Source organism: Prionailurus bengalensis, chromosome E4, assembly GCF_016509475.1.
Source record: "Prionailurus bengalensis isolate Pbe53 chromosome E4, Fcat_Pben_1.1_paternal_pri, whole genome shotgun sequence".
In the NCBI taxonomy this organism is placed as follows: Eukaryota; Metazoa; Chordata; class Mammalia; order Carnivora; family Felidae; genus Prionailurus; species Prionailurus bengalensis.
In genome coordinates, this window is record NC_057360.1 from 66,253,980 (window position 1) to 66,274,682 (window position 20,703).

General features: G+C 53.0%; 1 protein-coding gene across 2 annotated transcripts; it reads left to right on the forward strand.

The window, feature by feature from the left end:
* FCRL1 (Fc receptor like 1) lies at positions 1 to 14,953 on the forward strand. Of its 2 annotated transcripts, none has more exons than XM_043567589.1 (11): positions 1 to 1,200; positions 4,901 to 4,921; positions 7,042 to 7,311; positions 8,482 to 8,640; positions 8,796 to 9,074; positions 9,883 to 9,996; positions 11,060 to 11,087; positions 12,348 to 12,430; positions 12,637 to 12,705; positions 13,220 to 13,251; positions 14,154 to 14,953. In XM_043567589.1, exons 1-11 carry the CDS (start codon positions 1,170 to 1,172, stop codon positions 14,223 to 14,225), a joined length of 1,158 nt encoding a protein of 385 aa, XP_043423524.1. In that variant the 5' UTR covers positions 1 to 1,169; the 3' UTR covers positions 14,226 to 14,953. The 2 variants fall into 2 exon arrangements, with proteins under 2 accessions (XP_043423524.1, XP_043423523.1); XM_043567588.1 differs by having other exon boundaries at positions 550 to 1,200; positions 8,353 to 8,640.
* The last annotated feature ends 5,750 nt before the right edge of the window (positions 14,954 to 20,703 follow it).

Below are 20,703 nucleotides of genomic sequence, written 5' to 3' on the forward strand. Positions count from 1 at the left end.
TGGTCCTGAAACTCTACACACAGGCTTTCCTGAGCCAGCAAACAGAGTCGGGGCGCGCTGCCCCGTCTCTGGGATTCCAGGGGCCCTTCGGTCAGCCTCCAGCACTGCTCCCTCTTCCTCCAGGTGGCTCCTCGCTGGCCACCCTGATCACCTGCTTCTCTTCCCACGCCTCTTCCGACTCTACACTCAGACTTGGATGTCATCGCTCAATGGCGTCTTGCCATGTCCCCTAAGAGCTTTGCTCCCACACGTTGTTGGGTTCTTCTTAACCTTAGATACTCAAAGACTCAAGAGATGTTGGAAATTCAGATGGTTTCTTCTCCTCTAACCATAATCTGAATTCCACGCAGGCTCTGGGTGCCCAGGACTGGATCCCCTGCGTGCTCGAGGCAGAGATGACGCTGACTTGGGGAAGGGGAGGAACACCACCACAAGTGCCAGGCCAAGAGCTAGTGCCGAATGTCCCCCAACACCCAGAAGCTAGTTTGCATATGCCTCTTTCCTGTGTTTCACTCACAGACATGCCCCCCACCCAGGCAGTAGTTTCCTGTGATTCTGTTTTCTTCTGTTTCTGGTTCACTGACTGCTACACCCTGCAAGTTTAAATATGGGAGCCGGCACCTTACAAATAGGCTGACTCTGTACAAATCATCATCCACAATGGTTCTCCGATGCTGCAGGGGACCCGGGTGACAGCCCATTGGTCTCTGGCTTGGACATTCGTGCCCGAGCAGCCACAGTGCAGGCTGTTGAGAAACGAGAGTGTGTGTGGAGCAGACGTGGGCCAGGAGACATGCTTCCCAGTGAGGAAAACCCGCCATTGAACTTCCGCGGGACCGCGGTCTGAGGAAGGTTCATCGGGGTCAGAAATTGCCTCTGGGAAAGTTCCCTTGAGATACCCCCTGTGCTCCGGAGGGAGGCCCTGGTGTGCACCCTCTTCAAGTCGTGGACAGTCAAGCAAATACAGAAAGGAGCACCTTTGCCCGTCTGGGCCCCCACAGGACAGGAAATAGAGGAGGGCCGTCGGAGCACCCTGGTTCTTCTATTTCTGTAAACGTGCTGCAGCGTGACTTCCGCAGCCCTCTGACAAGCTGCTGCCTCTCGACTCGGAGCTGGATTCTTCCTCCGATGAGAAAGCATCTCCAGTGACAGCCCCCGACCTGGTCCTCATGCTGCTGGGGCTCATGCTGTTGATGTGCGGTGAGTAGGGCGTCCGAGCAGGTGCGGGGCTCTGGCCCCAGTGCCTCCCGAGGCCTCTGCCTGCGCCCGCGGGTGCTGGGATCTCTGCCTCCAACCGGCAGCTCAGAGTCGGTCAGCAGGTGGTAAATACTGGAAAGGCAGGTGTTTGAAGGGCACGTTCATTTCGGTTTTTACCTCCTAGGAAGCGTTCGCTGGCTGTCTTTCCTTCCAGTGTGAATTCTGTTTGTCCTCGCTGTTGCTGATAGCCACGGGGATAATTCATACAACAAACTGGGCCTTCGTTCCTTGTCTTAGACACCTTTCCCTTTATTGTCTGTCCTTGGCCCCCTCATTCCTGCCATCAAACCCTAGAATTTATCACCAACAACTGTTTGCTTTCAAAATCCCTGTTTCGGGCACCCCCCCACCCCCGCCGAGTGGCCGCTCTTCAACCCCCCGAGCGACTTTTCGTTGCCAGGTACTGTCCTCTGCCCCCTCCCCGCCTTAGATTCTGGGCGCAAGGCTCCTGGCCACACCTGCACCTCTCTCCTCGTGAGCAGCCCCCGATCAGCATACTTCTCTGCACGCATCACACCAGTGCCTTCACACGAAAGGCACCGTCCCATTGACTCATGTCCCTTTCAAGGTAGGGCACGCGTCTCCAGTGGTCCTGGCAGGGCCGGTGACCTCCTACACCTGCTAGTCTGAGCCTCACACCTGGACCACTACGTCCCAGCTTCTCCGCCTCCTCAAACTCCTCCCTTCTCACACTCAGCTTATGACCTTGCTGCCTATGTCGCTGAGGACATGAACACTATCAGAAGAGGAAGTCCTCCTCTGCCTGCGGCCGTGCTCGGATCTCCCCGCCACCCCTCACACGCCCTCCTTCGGGACTGCCCTATCCCCGTCCCCACGCAGGGGCCCTCCCTCCGCACTGCGTCCCAGGCGCTCCTGCTCCCTCAGAACCTCCACTCTGCCATCAGCACGATTTTTCCTTCTGGGTGATTCCCGTAAACATACAAACAGCATAACGTCTTTCCCCGGAAACCACGGAAATGCATCCTGACGGCCTCCGGCTGGCCTTTCGCAAAGTTTCTAGGCCGTTGCTGGGCTTTGCTTTACCTCCTGCCATCGTTTTGAGCTCATTTTTAACTGACGGGACAGTAAGATTCGCTTTTCTGATACGCCGTCTAAGATTCTCCGGAAGGATTTGCAGCCACGTGACCACTAGCACGCTCACCACATTTCTAGCGCCTCAACCCCTTTGGCATCACACCCGCCCGGCCCCTAAGCCCTGGGACCGTCGGCCGGTTCTCAGTGCTCTCAGGTCCCCCTCGCCCTGTCCTGGGCCGCGGCCGTCCGTCTTTCGTCCCCAGTGCTGTTCCCTCCGGGACCAGCAGCCACCTGCGCATCGCCCCGGCCTGGACTCCGGGTCCCATCTCCTCGCACTCGGCCTCCCGGGGAGCCTCCCTCTGCTCCCTCTTCTGGAAACGCTTCTTCCCGTGGCCTCTGGACTACCACATTCTGCTGGTTTTTTTTTTTTTTAATTTTTTTTTCAAAGTTTATTTATTTTTGGGGGGGACAGAGAGAGACAGGGCATGAACGGGGGAGGGGCAGAGAGAGAGGGAGACACAGAATCGGAAACAGGCTCCAGGCTCCCAGCCATCAGCCCAGAGCCCGACGCGGGGCTCGAACTCACGGACCGTGAGATCGTGACCTGGCTGAAGTCGGACGCTTAACCGACTGTGCCACCCAGGCGCCCCCTGCTGGTTTTCTTTCTAACTCAACCCCCGTTGTTTCCGGACCTTCCCAAGGTTTGACTTTCCCAAGGTGGCTGCCCAGACCTGGCTCTTCCCCGCCCACCCCCACCTCGCTCACTTCCCAGCTGCACCGTTCAGGTGCTTTGTGGCCACTTTAACCTTGAACTCAGGCTAATTTTCCCCAGCGCTGGTCTCTCCTCTGAGCACCTTCCAAGCAGTCAACGGCCGCCCGGCCTCAGCCGGCGTCCTCAGGCTTCCAGACCGAGTTGCCACCCATGTCCTCCCTGCTAGTCCTGCAGGACGGTGGTCCGTCCTCGTCCCCGCGTGCGTGAGAGTGATTTTACAAGCGTAAGTTCAGTCAGAGCTGCCCACGGCTCCCAGCACACCTGGAATGAAATCCAGGCCTGGCACCACATCCAGGAAGCCCTCCGTGACTGGCTCGGACTGCCCGTAGGTACCACAGCAGTGCCCATCACTGCCCCTCCCTCAGCTGCAGGGGCACTGCCTTCTCCTCCCTCCACAGATGAGCTCACTCCTTCTCAGGTCCTCCGCACTTGCTCCTTCTCTGCCCGGGGTGCTGGCCCCGAACACTGGGAAGGCAGCTCTCTAATTTCGTTCTGTTTTCTACCCAACGGACAGCTATCCGAATGGTCAAGATCGTCCGATGATACCCTGTAACTGATTTCTCAGCTTTATCTTTTTCTTCAGTTTATTTATTTTGAGAAGGAGAGACAGAGAGAGAGCCCGCACGAGTGAGTGGGGGAGGGGCAGAAAGAGAGGAAAAGAGAGAATCCCAAGCAGGTGCCGTGCTGCCAGCCCAGAGCCCAACACGGGACTCGACCCCGCTGAACGTGAGGTCACGGCCCGAGCCAAAATCAAGGGTCAGACGCTTAACCGACGGAGCCACCCAGGCGCCCCTGGCCTTTATCTTTCCTACACGCTGATCACTCTCTGAAATCAGATTGCATATTGGTTTTTTAATTGGCGCTCTCCCCCTGAACAGCAAAGACTTGGTCACGTTCGCTCCGGCCACCCGCGTCCCACTCGCAATGCGTGACGCACAGGAGGCCCTCAAAACGCTTTGTAGGACGGATGAATGACAACCGTGATGGTCGTGCCAGCCCCCGTTGACTCCACTCTCCCACCCGAGGAACGCATCATTCAAATAAGCATTTAAGCTAAAAAAAAAAAAGAAAAAAGAAAAAAACCAGGCTAAATATGTCAGACTAAGTATGGGTTCAAATAGGTAGTGATAATGAGGTAATATTTACTGAACGTGGAATAAATTCCAGGCATTTTACGGATGTCAACTTACTTAATCCTCACAAAAACTCCATGAAGTAGGTCCAGTATTATCTCCCTTCTACAGAAAAGGAACATACAGCACAGAGAGGGAAAGCATTTTCTCCGAGGTAACACAGCTAGTGGGGCAGAGCCAGGGTTCAGGCCCGTGCCTTCTGGCTGAGAGCCTGCATCTCCCCAGAATCTCCTGTCCTTGGTCATCATGTCATAATACGGTGGTCAAATCCTTGGGATATGAGAGAATCTTTGGGGAAATCAGAATTCCTTCTCTGGACCTGCTCCGCTGGGAAGTAGGTGAATAAAGGGCACAGTGTGTGTGTGTGTGTGTGTGTGTGTGTGTGTGTGTGTGTGTTGGTCAGGAGCCTGGCCGTTGTCACTGCGGGTTGGCCGGGCCGGGGCAGGGTCCTCTGGACTTTTGAGGGAGGGATAAGAGGGAGGTGCGGTCACCAACGAAGGTACCGCGCCCTAACAACGGATGGGGGCAGTGATCAGAAATGAATGCGGGAGAAGGAGCGGAGGCCAAGAAGGAAGCAGAGAGGAGAAGGAAGAGGCAGGAGTGAAGCGGAGAGGGAAGGTGGGGGAGGAGGGGGGAGGGGCAGTGCCGGGGGAGGTCCACCCAACTCCGGACCCGCACTGATCTCTCCCGAATTCTCTCCTAGCGCCGCCCTGCGAACTGACTGGTGAGTAGCTCTCTTCCCCTCCCCCTTTGCGGTCTGTGGGAATCTTGTCACAGCTGTGGATGCTGTCTGACATCTGGTGACAGCGGCTCCCTCGGGGCCCCCCGCGGCCTGTGTTCAGACCAGTGTCTGCACCTGACACGAGCCTGCTCCGCGGGGGGTGGGGCGGTCTTGCTGAGACCTTCTCAGAAGCACCGTCCTCTCCGCTCTCCGGAAGGGAGATGCTTTTCACGGGGAAGTCACAGAGTGTCGCAGACAGATGTGAGAAGACTGTCCACCCTCCCAGCCTCAGGAGCCCCAAGGCCCCTGTGTCTTCCCCGCTGGGTGCTCCCCCAGGAGCGCTGGAGGAATCTCGGCCGCCACCCGTCCGCGGCGACGATGACGATGACGGTGGATGCTGGGCCTCGGGCGCGCCAGGCGTCACTCTGCCTCCTTCCTCCTGCACTCCTGCTGTAGCCACAGCGGTCGGCCCGCACGACTTCTCTCCCAGACCCTGCTCGGTGCCACCGTTCACTCCGATCCTGATCCAAAGTCTTACCTTTACCAGAAGAGAAGAGGAAGTGTCCCCCCAGAAGGAACCTTCCACTGACGTGTGTTTACATCCAGGAGGCGTCAGAACTGCTCTCCTCTATGCAAAGTACTGTCCACGGGGCCGGAAGGGGCCTTCTGCGTCCTCAAGAACACGGGCTGCACGTACAACCGGGGGGAACAGGCCTCTGACGCCAACGGTCAGGGGTGTTCGGGACCAGCCCAACCTTCTGGACGGCTCTTCTGAGGTTCGTCCAGGTGGAACTCAGGCCATGGGCTCATGGGCTCAGTCCGAGCGTAAGCAGAAATCCAAGACCACACCCAGAAGAGACGAAACTCCCGCCACCAGGAATCTGTCAGGTGTTTCTGGGAACACCCGAGAATGATCTGGGGCAAGCTCTGAGCTCGAGGCTGAGCTCCAGCCCTCGCAAACGGCCCTGTCCGGGTCCCACTCCACGCCTGCCCTGCCCCATTCAGAAGCATGGGGCCCAGCTGCCTAGACGCCTTTTTTATTCCTTCCTCTGCTCAGCTCAAAAGCTGTGCTGTCCTCGGCCCACTGGGACTGCAGTTTTCCAAGGACAGAAAATGCCTCCCGGCGCACAGGTGTTCCGTCCAGGCCCCAGCACGGAGCAAGCAAGCATTCTGGTACCGACGTCGGGAGCGAGTTTTTTTGAGTTCCCAGGCGAGGCATTCCACCAGCCAGGCTTGAGGTGACAGGTGTTGGAGCAGCCCCCGCCTCTCTGTGAACTAGATCACGTGGCATTTTTCGCTGGTGAGGGGAGACAGGCTTCTCTTAGGAAAATTCCTAAACTTTCCCGAAAAGCAGAGGCTCTGAGCCTTCCACAAACAAATGTCGCAAGAGCCAGTGTGCTCAGGGATTCTGGGGTTTCCTGGGCGCTGACGCTGGGCAGAAGGAGGTGAGGGGAAGCGGGACCCAGCTTTAGCCACCCGTGATCCCCGTGGAGAAAACCCTTACGGCCCAAGAGGGAGGCATCCCTGGGCTCAAGGTACGGATTGAAATGGCTCTGCACAACCTTGCCTTCTACGGAGGTGTGGGCACGGTCCCAGAGCAAGGGAGCCTGGTGCGTGTGTGAGGCATTTTCCAGCAGGTGCACCCCTGTTGCTTCCAGTGGGAAGGAGAGAATCCGTAAAGAAGGCATCGAGCGCCTCTCAACCTTTCCCTGACTGGCAGATCCCCCGGTGTCACGTTCCGTCCTTGGAAGAAAGAGTGTGGCTCTGGGACGCCAGGGGAACGAAGCAGAAGAAAAACAACGGCCCTGATTTACAACAAGAATGAATGAAACCCACTCACTTTTCCTGAAGCGTCAGGCTTCACCGCCTCCAATCACAGTCATCAGTGCCCTGCCCCGTCTCCGGAAGGGGTGTGTTTAGTTCGTGGCTAGAAATGTCGACGCGTGAGAACCAAGTGGCAGGCAAGGGTTGTCTTATGGACGGAAGAGGTGCTGCGCGGGGGGCGCTGGGGTGCGGGATGGGCTCTGCACCCCACTGGGTGGTTATCCGAGCACCAAGTGCCTCCGCCCGGGGACTCTGAACCCCTGGGCCCTGGAACATATGTGTTTCGTCCCTCTCTCCAGCCCTGCTCCTGACCGCCACGCCCTCTCGGCCCGTGGAGGGAGGCTCAGTGACCCTGACCTGCAACGTTCTGGTCCCTTCACGGAGGCTGGACGGACCCCGCCAGTTCTGTTTCTTCAGAGACAGCCGGGTCCTGTGGCCGGGCTGGAGCAGCTCCCCGGAGCTCCAGCTCCCCAAGGTGTGGAGGGAAGACTCAGGATCCTACTGGTGCGAAGAAAAGACCATGGCAGCCAGAGTCACTCGGAGCCCGAGGGTCCAGATACGGGTGCAGAGTGAGTGCGGGGGCCTGCGGCAGCGGGCAGACACGGGCGGGGGCGCGAGGCTGATCTCCCCCAACACGGGGGGCTCGGCTCCTGCAGGAATGGAGGTGTACCGAGCTTCTCTCCTGGTCGGGGTCCCGGAGGGATCTTCCCTTATCCTTGCTAATCCCGCTCGAACACGCAGAAGGGTATTTAGGAAGCCCTCACTGTGCTGGAGAGTGGGGCCCCCCGATTTCCAGGAGCCGCAGCTCCCGCGGCGCCCTCAACAGCCAGGGCGAGATGCGTGGCTGTGGTGGGGGGCTGATGGGAGCCACAGAGAAGGGAGAAAATCAGAGCCGCACGGAAAGGGGAAGCTTTGTACAGGAGGCGATTGGAGGAGAGGTTGGGGTTTGGTTTTGAGAGAGAAAAAGAGAAGGGGGGTGTTTTGTGACTCTGAACCGTGCTGCCCCACGTCAGGGTGGACACGCCGACGTCCTCCCCCCATTCTCGGTCCAAGATGCATCCTCGGAGCTGGGAAGCGGGTGTCGATTACCTCCAGAAGGCCGGCTTTCACGCCTTCGCTCACAGCCCAGCCCTGGTGAGGCTGGAGACACGCGGGGCAGCGGGCCGTGCTCCCGGCCCGTCGAGCCACGTAAGGGAGCCCTCCCGACTTCGGGAGAGAGCGATCGTTGCCCGCTCCCCTGTGCAGACGGGAAATCGGGTCCCAGGGAAGTTAAGCCCTCGGATCAAGCACACACAGTAAGACCAGAACCAGCACCCAAGCCCAGGCAGCTTGACCTTCGATCTGCACCGTGGCCTCCTTACCGTTGTGCCTTGCAGAGTGAGGGTCCTGGGAGCCCCACTGTTCTGGGGCGGGAGGGGGTGCATGGTAACAGTATGGCCTCTGTCACACTGCCAGCATCCGCTGGACCAAGGCAGACCCAAATAGGCAGAACCCCCCCACCTCAAAACGGCCCCCAACGTTAGCCATTCGACCGCATGAACTGTTGACTTTACCCAAGGCCTTTGGGTTCAGGACAGTCACCCCTCCCGGGTCACATTGTGTGTGCGTAGGAGTCCCCGTCTGTAATGTGAGCTTGGAGACGCAGCCTCCCGGCGGGCAAGTGCAGAAGGGAGAGAGGCTGGCTCTCATCTGCATGGTGGCCAGGGGCACAGGAGACATCACCTTCCTCTGGTACAAAGGGGCCCTGGGTTTGAACCTGGAAACAAAGACCCAGCGCTCTCTGGCAGCGAAGTTTGAGATCCCGGCGGTGAGGGACAGCGACACGGACAAATACTACTGTGCGGCCGACAACGGCTACGGCCCCAGCCTCAGCGAGCTGGTGAGCGTCACCGTCAGAGGTAAGTTCTGCGACCCACCAGCGGCCCGCCAGCTGGGCTCCCCGTTCCCCTGGGGCACCCCAAGGGAGCTCAGTGGGGCTGGGCCTCCATGAGCTGGGATTACTAGTCCGTCCCCGTGTGGGGACCCTCTCTGACGGCCCCCCTGTCTCCCTCAGTTCCAGTGTCCCGCCCCGTCCTCACCATCAGGGGGTCCGGGGCCCCGGCCGAAGTAGGGGATGTGGTCGAGCTTCGCTGCGAGGCCCAGAGGGGCTCTCCCCCCATCCTGTACCGGTTTTATCACGAGAATGTCCCCCTGGGGAGGAGCTCAGCTCACGCTGGAGGAAGAGCGTCCTTCAACCTCTCTCTGACCGCAGAACATTCTGGAAACTACTCCTGCGAGGCCAACAACGGGCTGGGGGCCCGGCGCAGCGAGGCGGTGCCACTCAACGTCACAGGTACAGCCCAGGGCATAGAGCTGTCTTGGTCACTGCCTCTCTCCAGCATCCTGGGAGAGGTTGTGTTAACTCTACTTAAATTCAAGTTAGGTAACAAACAGTGTCGTCTTGGCTTCAGGAGTAGAACCCAGTGGTTCATCTCTCTTGTTTTTAATTGGTAGAATTATTTTTTTAATGTTTATTTATTTTTGAGAGAGAGAGAGAGAGAATGAGCAGGGGAGGGGAGAGACAGAGAGAGAACAGGATCCGAAACAGGCTCCAGGCTCCGAGCTGTCAGCACAGAGCCCGAGGTGGGGCTCCAACTCGCGAAACTTGAGATCATGACCTGAGCCGAAGTTGGACGCTTGGCTGACTGAGCCACCCAGGCACCCCCAGTGCTCGTCCCAACAAGTGTCCTCCTTAATGCCCATCCTCCATCTAGCCCATCCCCCCAGCCACCTCCCTCCATCAACCCTCAGTTTGTTCTCTGTAGTTAAGAGTCTCTTATGCTTTGCCTCCCTCCTGGGGGAGTTCTCCTGACCCCGCCACGTTTCTGGCATCGTGCAACCAACGATGGGCGTCTGTGGGCGGTGCTGTCCTGGGAGGTGTATCTGAAGGGCACGGAGGCGACGAAGGCTTGAAGGCTGGTGCCTCTTCTCCTGTCATCAGTGCGAAGAGCTGTAGGCCCCTCGATACAGAAGTCAGTTCACTGTCCCCCCGCCCCATTCCTGGGAAGGGCAGACCTTGGCCTCAACCCACGGCCAGGATGTCTGCTCTCCAAAGGCCAGCCGTCCAGCACAGCAGCTCACGCTCTGACCTCTCCCTCCAGTGCCCACGGAGGACAGGAAAGAACTTCTCGCCTCGGGAATCCTCGAGGGGATGCTTGGTGTCCTTGGTCCCGTCATTCTGGTCTTATTCTGCTGTGGGCTCCGGAAAAGACTAGGTTAGTATTTCAGAGACTGGTATTTTGTGACTGTGACCTTTGTTTTCACGGACACAGGCTGGGCCGGTGACGCGTACACGGAGGGATGGGTATGCCCTGCTGGCCACCCTGCCCGCACACCTGCTCCCAGCCCCCCGCACGGGAGCAGCACCCATTAAACTGACGCAGTGTCTTAGGTCAAGTCTTCCGTCTGCTACGTGTTATCGGTTCAGGTCCCCCCGATATCTTGTGTTCGTCTGATCTAATATTTGCACCAAAATGTAACTCTATGTAAACTAACTAGTCAGTGCTTGGAGGAGACACACGGTTAGCAATCCCAGCCCTGCTGACCATCTCCCAGGTAAAGTCAGTGCCTCGGTTCTTATCCCCCCCTCCCCTGAGCATGGTCACGTGCCTTTCCCGCTTTCTGGAATGCTTGTCCACACATCCTCGTGTTCCACTCACTGCAGGATCCCTCCTGCTTTCCGGCTTAAGTGTCACTTTCTCCGAGAGGCTTCCCCTGGCCACAGCCCGTGTTCTCTCATTATTCTCCATCAGGGCGCTAAGCTGGTTAGCCCCGCCGTGCTCACAACGGGTAATTACATATGTATTTGTGCATTTGATCGGGGACTCCTGTTCTCCGCCGAGCAAGATGGGGACAACGTGAGGTTTTCACTTGAATGCCCAGCTTTTTCTGCCTCTTGGGGCATGTCGCCCCGTCTATAACGTGGCTGTGGCAGTGCCTGCTTCTCAGGACTTGTCATGACAACATTAGGGGGTGTGGTTGTTAGAACCCGAAGCAAACAATACAAGAGGTGGAGGTGTAAGGGTTCAGAGGTGTGGGTTCAAGTCCTCGCTCCGGTGTGAACCGTCTTTGGGAAGCTCGTGTGACCATTCTGCACGGAGTCTCCTCACCTGCAGGACGTAGGATCTGTGCAAGCGAGTGCCAGCTTGTTCTCTGGCACGCGGCGGCCTTGTGAGGGGCACCGTGGCCCGGGGTGCGGTCCCCACACGAGGGCCACCTGAGAACAAGTGGTGAACAGAGTCCCCCTTTGACATGTCTACTCATCTGCTTGACTTGTAGGAAGACGTCCCTCCGGGAACCCACGCGGGTGAGGCCCCACTTTCTCCATGTGCGCGGATGCGGCAGAAAAACCCGTCTTCCCGGTTTTGAGTTCTCTTCTCTCCTGTGCTTGTTTCATGCTATTATCATGCACCCTGCGCACCCTCCCCCCGCCCCAGGGCTCTCCCCCCCGGTAGTGAGAACCTGCTTGCCACCCCTCTTCCTTGTACTTGCATTTCAACCCTTGCATCACTCTTCCTAATTTAGCTCCCTCGACAAACTACCTTGACCCGTTTCACACATTCACCAATGAATTGATTCATTCGATCAATTCACCGGTATCTGAGGGTCTGTGAGTCGTTCCGATGAGGAAGGAAAACGGGATCCTAGGGTCTTAAAGTATCCCAGAGGCATTAAGATACGGGCACATTTCGGTAATTGAAGCCAGAGAGTGATAACCATTGCTGGTGAAGTTCTTTAGAAGTTTGGGGGGGGGGGGGGCGCCTGGGTGGCGCAGTCAGTTAAGCGTCCGACTTCAGCCAGGACACGATCTCGCGGTCCATGAGTTCAAGCCCCGCGTCAGGCTCTGGGCTGATGGCTCGGAGCCTGGAGCCTGTTTCCGATTCTGTGTCTCCCGCTCTCTCTGCCCCTCCCCCGTTCATGCTCTGTCTCTCTCTGTCCCAAAAATAAATAAAAAACGTTGGAAAAAAAAATTTAAAAAAATAAAAAAATAAAAATAAATAAAAAAAGAAGTTTAGGGGGGTGGGGGGAGTTTTTTTTTAAATCCTTGCATCTGGGGACATCAATGTTTAGTTGACATACTTTTATACCGTGTTGTTTTTATGCCGACAAAATACAGATATTTCCCCCCAGATCAGGGTAGCACTCTTCCAGGGGTACATGCACGCACAAGCCCACTTTCTTCTCTCCTTTCCTCAAACTGCTTGTTCTGCCTAACAACCTGTTTTCCATCGGGGGGAATCAATATTGCTCCGTTCAATATTCACTGAGCGCGTGTGATGTGAGGGGCACCGATGCGGGTGTGGGCGACACCACCGTGAGCCCGTCAGATGGGCGCCGGCGCTCACGGGCTGTGTGCCCCAGTGCTACCTGCTGCACCCTGCTGGGTCAGGTCAGAGCGTGGGCGACGCGGCCGTGCCAGGGACTCTCCCCAGGAGTCAGTATTCCGCCCAGGACCCTCCCTAGCAGGCTTGGCTCCTTCAATGTCTTGCTCACAACCGTCGAGGGAGATGTGCGGGGCGTCTGGGACGCCACCCCACGCTGATGACGTGTGTTTCCGTGTCTGCAGGAGCCCTCCGAGCCCTGTGCCACCAGCATCCAGCTACGTCAACTCACCCACCCCGCTGCAGGGACAGTCGGTGTACGAAAACGGTGAGGGTCCCGAGTGACCTGGCCCGAGGAGCTCGAGTGAGCTGGGGAAGAGGCGACGGGGTGCCGTCTGCCTCCCCACCTGTGTCTGCTGTGCCCCAGCCACCGCCTCCATGAACAGGTGGCGGGTCTGTCCGTGTGGCCACGGGTGGTCGGCATGGAGTGGGAAGAAAGGGCCATGTCACAACGCCTCCTTTCTCCCCTTCCAGCGAATGTTGTACGCGGGGACGAGGTTTACTCTTTGGTGTACCACACGCAGCAGGAACGGCCACCAGCAGGTGAGACGCGAGGGAGCGAATTTGTCTCTGACTTTGTCCCTCCTGGAACCAAGGGGATAATCAGGGGCCGCAAGCGGCTTCGGTGCTGCTGCTCTGCCTCCCTGAGCTCCGGCCTTGGGTCTGGGAGCCGCCCCGAGGAGAGCCCAGTGCCGGTGCCTGCTTAGTGCCCCCAGTCGGACGGCACACGGGGGGTGGCGATGTTGACCTGCACTCCTCGAGGGGCCCCGTGCTCTCTCTGAAGCCCGGGCGTCCGCTCACCTGCCGTTGTCCCGTCCATACTTGATGGCTCCAGAAATGCCAAGAGTGTAAATGCCCAGAGGGACCTACTCACCCGTCCGCCCCCACGAGGCTGCAATTGTCCTGTGAACGGCAAGGCAACCGTGTTTGTGAAAAGCAGAAAAGCAAGACCAAAAACCGAGGGCAAGCAATACACCACAAGTAGCATGAAAAAGCATATAAAAATTTACATTTAAATATAAATGACATCTTACAGCGCACATCTTCTCTCCCACGGTACCGCCCCCGAGGACACGCGTCGAGGACCAGGTGAGTCAGAATCCCCATCGTACTTTCCTTCCTGCTCGTCTGTCTTTCTTCTGCTGACGGCTCCTCAAACTTTAAAACTTATGGCCACTTAGCAAAACCCAAATGCCTCCAGGGTCTGCCTCTTCCCCTATCTCCCCACACAGTGGGATAAAAACATTTGGTTATAACAGTAAAGCGTCACTGTGCAAGGGAATTTTGGAGGCTGGCGTAGACGTTTCCTTTGGCCACAGACACATGGATGATTTGTAGTTACACTCTGGCACGTGCCAAGTCTAAACATGCCGTTCCTTGAAAATCCTTGTTGTGAAATACTGTTCAGCCACACACACACACGACTTTGTGTTGTGAGGTTAACCAAACAACCCATGGAGAACTAAATTAATATTGAACGAAGCTAAACTAAGAGGGATTTGTGTCATTGAAACTCAGTGATCTGTCAACCTTGAATAATTGACGACATCACTGATAATACGGAAATACGCTCAGAAAATTGTGGGAATCCCAGCTCGGCGTGTGTGCAAAGACAGCAGACGCTTTGTAGTTTTGTCGAGTGCGGTGGGGAAGCCAGATGTGTCACGACAGAACCCATGTCCTTGGGAAACTCCAGTGACACGCTGAATTTAGTGTATGAGTGTAAAATCCTGAAATCCTGGAAAAAAACCCAGCCCGTGGAACTGCCTAGCAGTGGCCCCTCCGAACGGGAGAAGGGTTACACGTTTGGATCCACCGGGGGGATGGGACGCAGGCCCTTTGAAAATGCTCTCCCAGGGCTGCAGTCTTCCAAGAGGCTGTGCTGCATGTGCGTGGCATGTCATAATATGACGTGCCCCAGCTGCCTGGGGAAGAGACAGGCCCCATGTGTGTTCCCTGCTCTGGTCCTGTCTATGTGCCTTTGCTTTTAGAATGCCTCAGCCATCTATTTTAGGCTGAAGAAGGCAAACGTTACAGATGAGGACTACGATGACGCTATGTAACATTCTGGAAGATTCTGCCCTTTGGAAACCATCCATGACCCTAAGCCTCAGAACCAATACGTTCTTCAGAGATCCTGGGGTAGTCAGCCCTCCAGTGCTTCTCACCCAGCTGCTTTCCTCCCAAGACTCTTCCTAAAACCAGCCAAGAGAACCAACATGAATGTGGGGGCGGGAAGGACCTTGTTACCAGGACCCCATACCTACTAGTTCTTCTAGGCACAGGTCGAATTGTGCTCTACCTTCTCCTTATAAGAGGACACAAGGTGGGTGAAAGAACTTGGGATCTTGGGGTGGAGGGACAGTGCAGCTCACTCAGCGGGCCGGGATGCAAGGTCAGTGACTCCACGGGGCTGCCGCACACGGAGATGGGTGTCGTCACCTCGTAAGTGTAGACGGGCTCTGTACTGATCTCCAGAACAGACGTCCAGTCCTGCCACTTACGTGCAGCCTGCTTCTGCATAAAATATGTCACTCGGTGCATTTGGGGTCACTGACACCAAATTAGAATTCAAACAAAGCTTTGTAAATACGTACTGTGGGTGCACTCAACTTTGGCGACGTATTTTGTGTGCATAGGCCAGTCTAGATGCCGCCATATTTGTAATGAGATAGAATCTTGGTGAGTTTCACCACATCCAAAGTTCTGTGCTTGCTGCGGCTTCTAGAAGCTTTATGAATACAGTTTTTCTTCTTTTATTCACAAGCCTTTTAAAAATGTGACAATACAATTTGGAGTCTGTATTTTCATTTGAAAACAATTATTCACCACCTCTTACAAATTAAAACAATTTAAAAGTATACAGTGTAAAAACTAAGGGTCTTCCCTATATCTAACACCACAAACGGTGCCCGTTGCTTAAAAACTTAGCTGCACAGATATTTTTAATTCTTCATACAAACTCTTATACATGCAAGTAAATATACAAATATTTAGAAATATGCCTACCTTTAAAAATTGCGGAATATTTTCAAGGCTTTACGTAGACATCTACTATTTTAAAAGGCTATATATATATATTGGCTATATACAGATAAATCATAATATATACTTTTTTTTTTTTTTTGCAAACTAGAAGTAACAAAAAATTTGCCACAATGACCATTTTAAGTGTACCATTCAGTGCCGTGAAATACTATCATAGTATATTGTAGTCTTTTCAACCACTGATGGACATGGGGTGGTTTCCAAAATTTTTATATGATAAAAACAATACTAAAATAAATGTCCTAGGGCACCTGGGTGGCTCGGTCGGTTGAGCGTCTGACTTCAGGTCAGGTCATGATCTCCTCATTCGTGAGTTTGAACCCTACGTTGGGCTCTCTGTTGTCAGCACAGACTCCACTTTGGATCCTCTGTCCCCCCTCTCTCTGTACCTCCCTCCCTCCCTCTCTCTCTCAAAAATAAACATTAAAAATAAAATAATAAAATAAAAGTCCTTGTACAAATATATTTCTCTGTTCCTATTAATTCATCTGAAGGATAAGTTTGTAAATCAGGAATTAGGACATTTTAGGTAGTGCAGATTTGATATTTTTGTTAAATACTCTTAAACTGCTCTGTAGTAAGGCTGGGTCAGTGCACACGTCGACCAACAATGCGTGAGATAATCGACCTGTTAGAGAAAAGCATCATTGTCATTTCAGTTAAAAATTTTAAAACTAATGCAATTGAGCATTTTCCCCATAAAGGGACTGTTAATTTGTAGTTCTTTCAAAAGTTTCCTGTGCTGACCCTTCGCCTATTTTCTCAGTGTTCGTTTACCTTTCTCTTATAGCTTTTGTGGGAACGATTTATAATTAGTATACAGTGAGGTGCACACATTTTATGTGCTTAGTTCGGTCAGTTGGACAAAAGCACGCACACAACTAACCCAAAGTCTTGTCAGGATAGAAAATTTCTCCATCATTCCAGAAACTTCCCTCACATTCCTTCCCCTGCGATTACGTTATAGAAACGTTCGTACATTTTCTTAAAATGTTTTCATAATTTCGATATATATTCACACAGTGTATCATATGCATGTTTGGGGTGAGGTAAGAATCTGCCTTTTCCTATTCTGGTGTTTTATATTATATTTATATTATGACTTTACTTTTTGGAATTAAAAAAATTATATGAGCCAGAGATCTAACTGTTTTTCCAAACAGGTATAAATTATCTACTACGCTTGGTTAGGTCTATTCTCTTTCCTTTTATTTCTGTGCTACCTTAGCATGCCTGACGTGAACTTCCTTTCTACTGCTTCTGCCTAGTGCTAATCTCAACAATCCAGAACGAAGTGAGGGTTCTGGAGGGAAGAGGGCAGGGGATGGGCTAGATGGGGGATGGGCACTGAGTAGGGCACTTGTTGGGATGAGCGCTGGGTGTTGAATGTCAGCGATGCCTCAGATTCTACTCCTGACGCCAATATTGCACTTCACGTTAGCTAACTAGAATTTAAATACAGTTTTGAAAACCAAATACTGACACCGTTTGAACTTCTGCTGAGGAGGAGTCTGCCCGTCGCACAACGGACTCCTATCACGTGCCCTGTGTTCTTGGCACATGCACCCCGCTGTCCCAGCTCCACACTCACCCTTGCCCCCGCCAACCCAGGCTCCGTGGGGCGCCCTCCCCATCACGTCCTTTGGCTGGGTTTCTCTCTTGAGTCTCTGTTTCTGGCCCATGGAAATGTTTAACTTTTTCTTTTTTAGGACAAATGTAGATTTTTAGATGTTACATTTTTTCTGCCACCGCGAAGTATTTGGACCTCAGGGAGGGCTCAAGAAATGAAATGTGAGCCCCGAGGGTCCAGAAGCGTGAACTTTTTTTCCTGGATTTACACCGGAGCCCCACCATTTACTGGATCTGCAGTTTGGGTCAAATTATTTAAACTCTGTATTTCTCGGGGTGCTTGGGTGGCTCAGTCGGGTTAGGCGTCCAACTTCAGCTCAGGTCATGATCTCACGGTCTATGGGTTCGAGCCCCACGTCGGGTCCTGTGCTGTCAGCTCAGAGCCTAGAGCTTGCTTGGGATTCTATGTCTCCCCCTCTCTCTGCCCCTCCCTTGCTCACACTCTGTCTGTCTGTCTGTCTCTCTCTCTCTCTCTCTTAAAAATAAACATTAAAAAATATAAATAAAAATAAACTCTCTTCATGCTTAAAACTGGAATAGCAATCATATCTGATACATCATGCTGCCTTGCTAATTATGTAAAACCATTTGGTTAAAATGCTTCAAGCTGTACATGGCACACGTTAAACACTCAAAAAAAATAAATTATTATTATGATTCCATCTCAAATTTCCCTTTTTATTATTTATGGCATTTTACTCTATGAGTGCCCTACTTTATTATTTTAACAAACTTAAAATAGTATAAATACATTTACTTTATTGTAATTCTTAGGTTATTCTTCTGCCTGAAGTTTTATGTAGTTAAGCCTGCATTTGTCACATTTCCTGAATCTTGGTCATTGTAACTTGGTGGGTTTTGTGACTGCAGATTGAGACACTTCCTGTGCATTATAGGAGTCTCATGTGGCCGGGGCTTCTCACTCTGTCCCTCAAAAGCCATTTTGTATGTGCTTCCTCCAAGCCCTGGGGGTGTCAGTGGCCCGGGACCACTTTTCATGATAATTCCCCATGTGGAGCTTCCCAGAGCACCCACGGGAGTGGCCTTGTCTTGGGGTTTTGATATTTCAGGGGAAAGTCTATTTTCCCCCAGAGCTCGTAGAAAGACCAGGTTACTGTCATCTCTGTGCTGGTGGGTGAATTTTTTCCCCACCAAACCACTCTTTTATTAAGAGGAAAGCGTTCTGATGGCCCAGATTTTATGTGTTTTAGTTTCAAGCTTCTGCCTTTCACAGGCCCACGATTTTGTCTCCTGGTTCCTCCTGGATGAAATGCTAAGTTCATAAAAATCATCTCATGTAATATTTTCTCCTCACGGCACCAGAAATGTCAATTTACATGTGTAATACTCTGTTTTTACTTCCTCTTTATCTTCTTATCTGTAATGGAGGAATTCCCCTTTTCTTTTACCTGTTTAATGATGCATTAAAAAATTATGTAATATTTATCCATCACGGAATGAATGAGTGAGTGAATGCACACTTCCTTGGACTGGTCAATCACCATCTCCTGGTGAGAAGGAGCTGTTAGCAGAGCACGTGAGATGAGCAAATCCCTTGGCAGGAAATCAGGACCGAAAGCCGGAAGTACAATCAAAGGGTCAGTGTATTCAATGTCCCAAGGGGGTCCCCTGTGGTCCAGAGTTCCCCTTGGTTGTTGGTCTTTCTGCCTGGAAAGTGACAAGTGACAACCATCCACCTTCTGGAAAACCCACACGTAGGCAATTAAAACAGAAAATAAAAGCTTCAAATTGAATTGTCTTTGGTCCCCAGGGGCCCCTCCACACCTGCCACCCCTCCCCCACCCCAAGCGAGCCCAGGCCACCAAGCAGGAGGGATTTTCACACACTGAGGAAGGTCTGCTCCCTGCTGCTCAGACATCTACCAACAGCCTCGCTGAGTCTCTCTGTGCCTCTGTCTCCCCTCAGACATCAAGACTGGGCTTGCCTCTACTCCCCATCATGGGAATGGCATAGCCTCATTCAAAAGGGGTTTATAATAGCTTCTATTGACCCTGAAGAAGATGATCTTCCTCATGAAGAAGAAAAGTTTGAGCTCTGAAAAGTCCAGTCTCCCAAAACAATCACTACCTGAACGGAGACTTACGCTGTCCTTCTCAGATTGCCTGGAGGAGACATGTAGGAGACTGAGATTGCCTGGAGAAGACACGTGGGTAATTCTGGGAGAAACTGGGGCTCCGGGACATCTTCATCTTCTAATCTGCCAGGAAGGTAACGGACGGCAGTTTCCAGGCATTGTGGGTCTGAATTCCTTGCCATGCTCTCTGGACTATGGAGGGCCCAACAGAATTCTAGGAACTAATGAATTGCATTGTAGAGACTCTTCTGGGCAGAAGGGTCTGCCTAAATAATGTCTGGAGAGTGTCGACACAGACACCATCTAGAGCCCCACCAGCCAGCTCTGCTGCAACAAACATTAGCACCCCAAAAGAATATATCTCTTACCCTGGATATAATATTTCTAAGTCAAACCCCATCCAACAAAGATGCCATGTTGTTCAAGATGATTATAGTGACGGTTGAAATGACTACCACAACTCCTACCACATGATGATGATGGCCGTGAGTTATGACCATGTCTACCACAATGTGTACAACAATTCCTGTGATAAGAGATCGCATACGTGGTGACATTTCATTCGGTCATCGCCGCCTCGTGGCCCCAAGGTCAACCAAATACAACAGAGACCTCTGAAGTTATCCAGCTTCATTTTCTTATTGTGACTATCCTAGTAACTTCCTCAAATGGGAGATGGTATTTATTTTGTTCTGAGTTGTATTTCATGAAGACTCTGTCTCAATCCCTACACACCCGCCTTGGCATTGTACCTGACGTCCCTTCCAAGACACTGGACAGAGTTGACAGGGACACTGTTGCTCTGCGTCTGACAGAGAACCCTTGTGTATGCTGCAACCCTCAGAATCTCCAAGCCAAGAGTCTACCTGGTCCATCCGAGAGGATTTCGAGTCTTTATAGAACTCTGCCTCCCTGTGGCACCTGTGACTCCATCTTGCCGGTGGCCAAATATCCTCGCACAAGGATCTTTCTATCTCTCCTTTTGGCCAGTGTTCCCCTCCCCCCCACGCCTCCCACCTAGTTTCACTTCCTCCACTGTAACCTTGAAGATGAATTTACTTTGTTCTCCAATGAACCACTGAGCTTCTCACCTCTGGCTGGGGCCCCTAGTTTGCATCTGAGTTTAGATGTGCCTCTAGGTCATGGCCGCCCATATGCAAATGTCTGCCGTCTGTCAGCTGTGAGAGCACCCAGAGGCTTATCATCTTAAGGACTTGCTGCCGCCCCAAGGGCCCCCCTACTTCACTGTGACAAGGCATATTTCTCTCCCCTGCATCACTCACTGGCACACAAACGACACCCCCTCCTGTTTGAAAATGCCGTGGAAAAGAACTAATTCTCAACTCCAGAGGCCCCATTCCCATACAGGACAGAATGGAATCGCAAATATTTTGAAAAATCTACTCAGAAGTCTGAAAAACCAACACCTATCACCAGCTCTTCCTCCACCTTTTGCAGACACCTTTTTCTGTATTTTCTTCCTTAATTCACCGTCGCCCTCCAGAATCCTGTGCCTTCCTGACTGGGCAGGACAAAGAGGAGCCACAGACCGTCTAGAAGCCCTTCCACAGGCAAGGGCTGGACGAGCAGCTTGGTGAGCGGCTCTGTCCCAGGGAGAGAAACACCTTCTTCCAAATACAAATGGACCATTGGCAGAAAGTTAAAGTAGCATTGTTTGATACACTTTGAGGCGAGAGAGGCCAAAAACACTGGGCCTTATTTTTTACGAATTTTTTAGAAATACATAAACAGCATATGTTCACTTTATA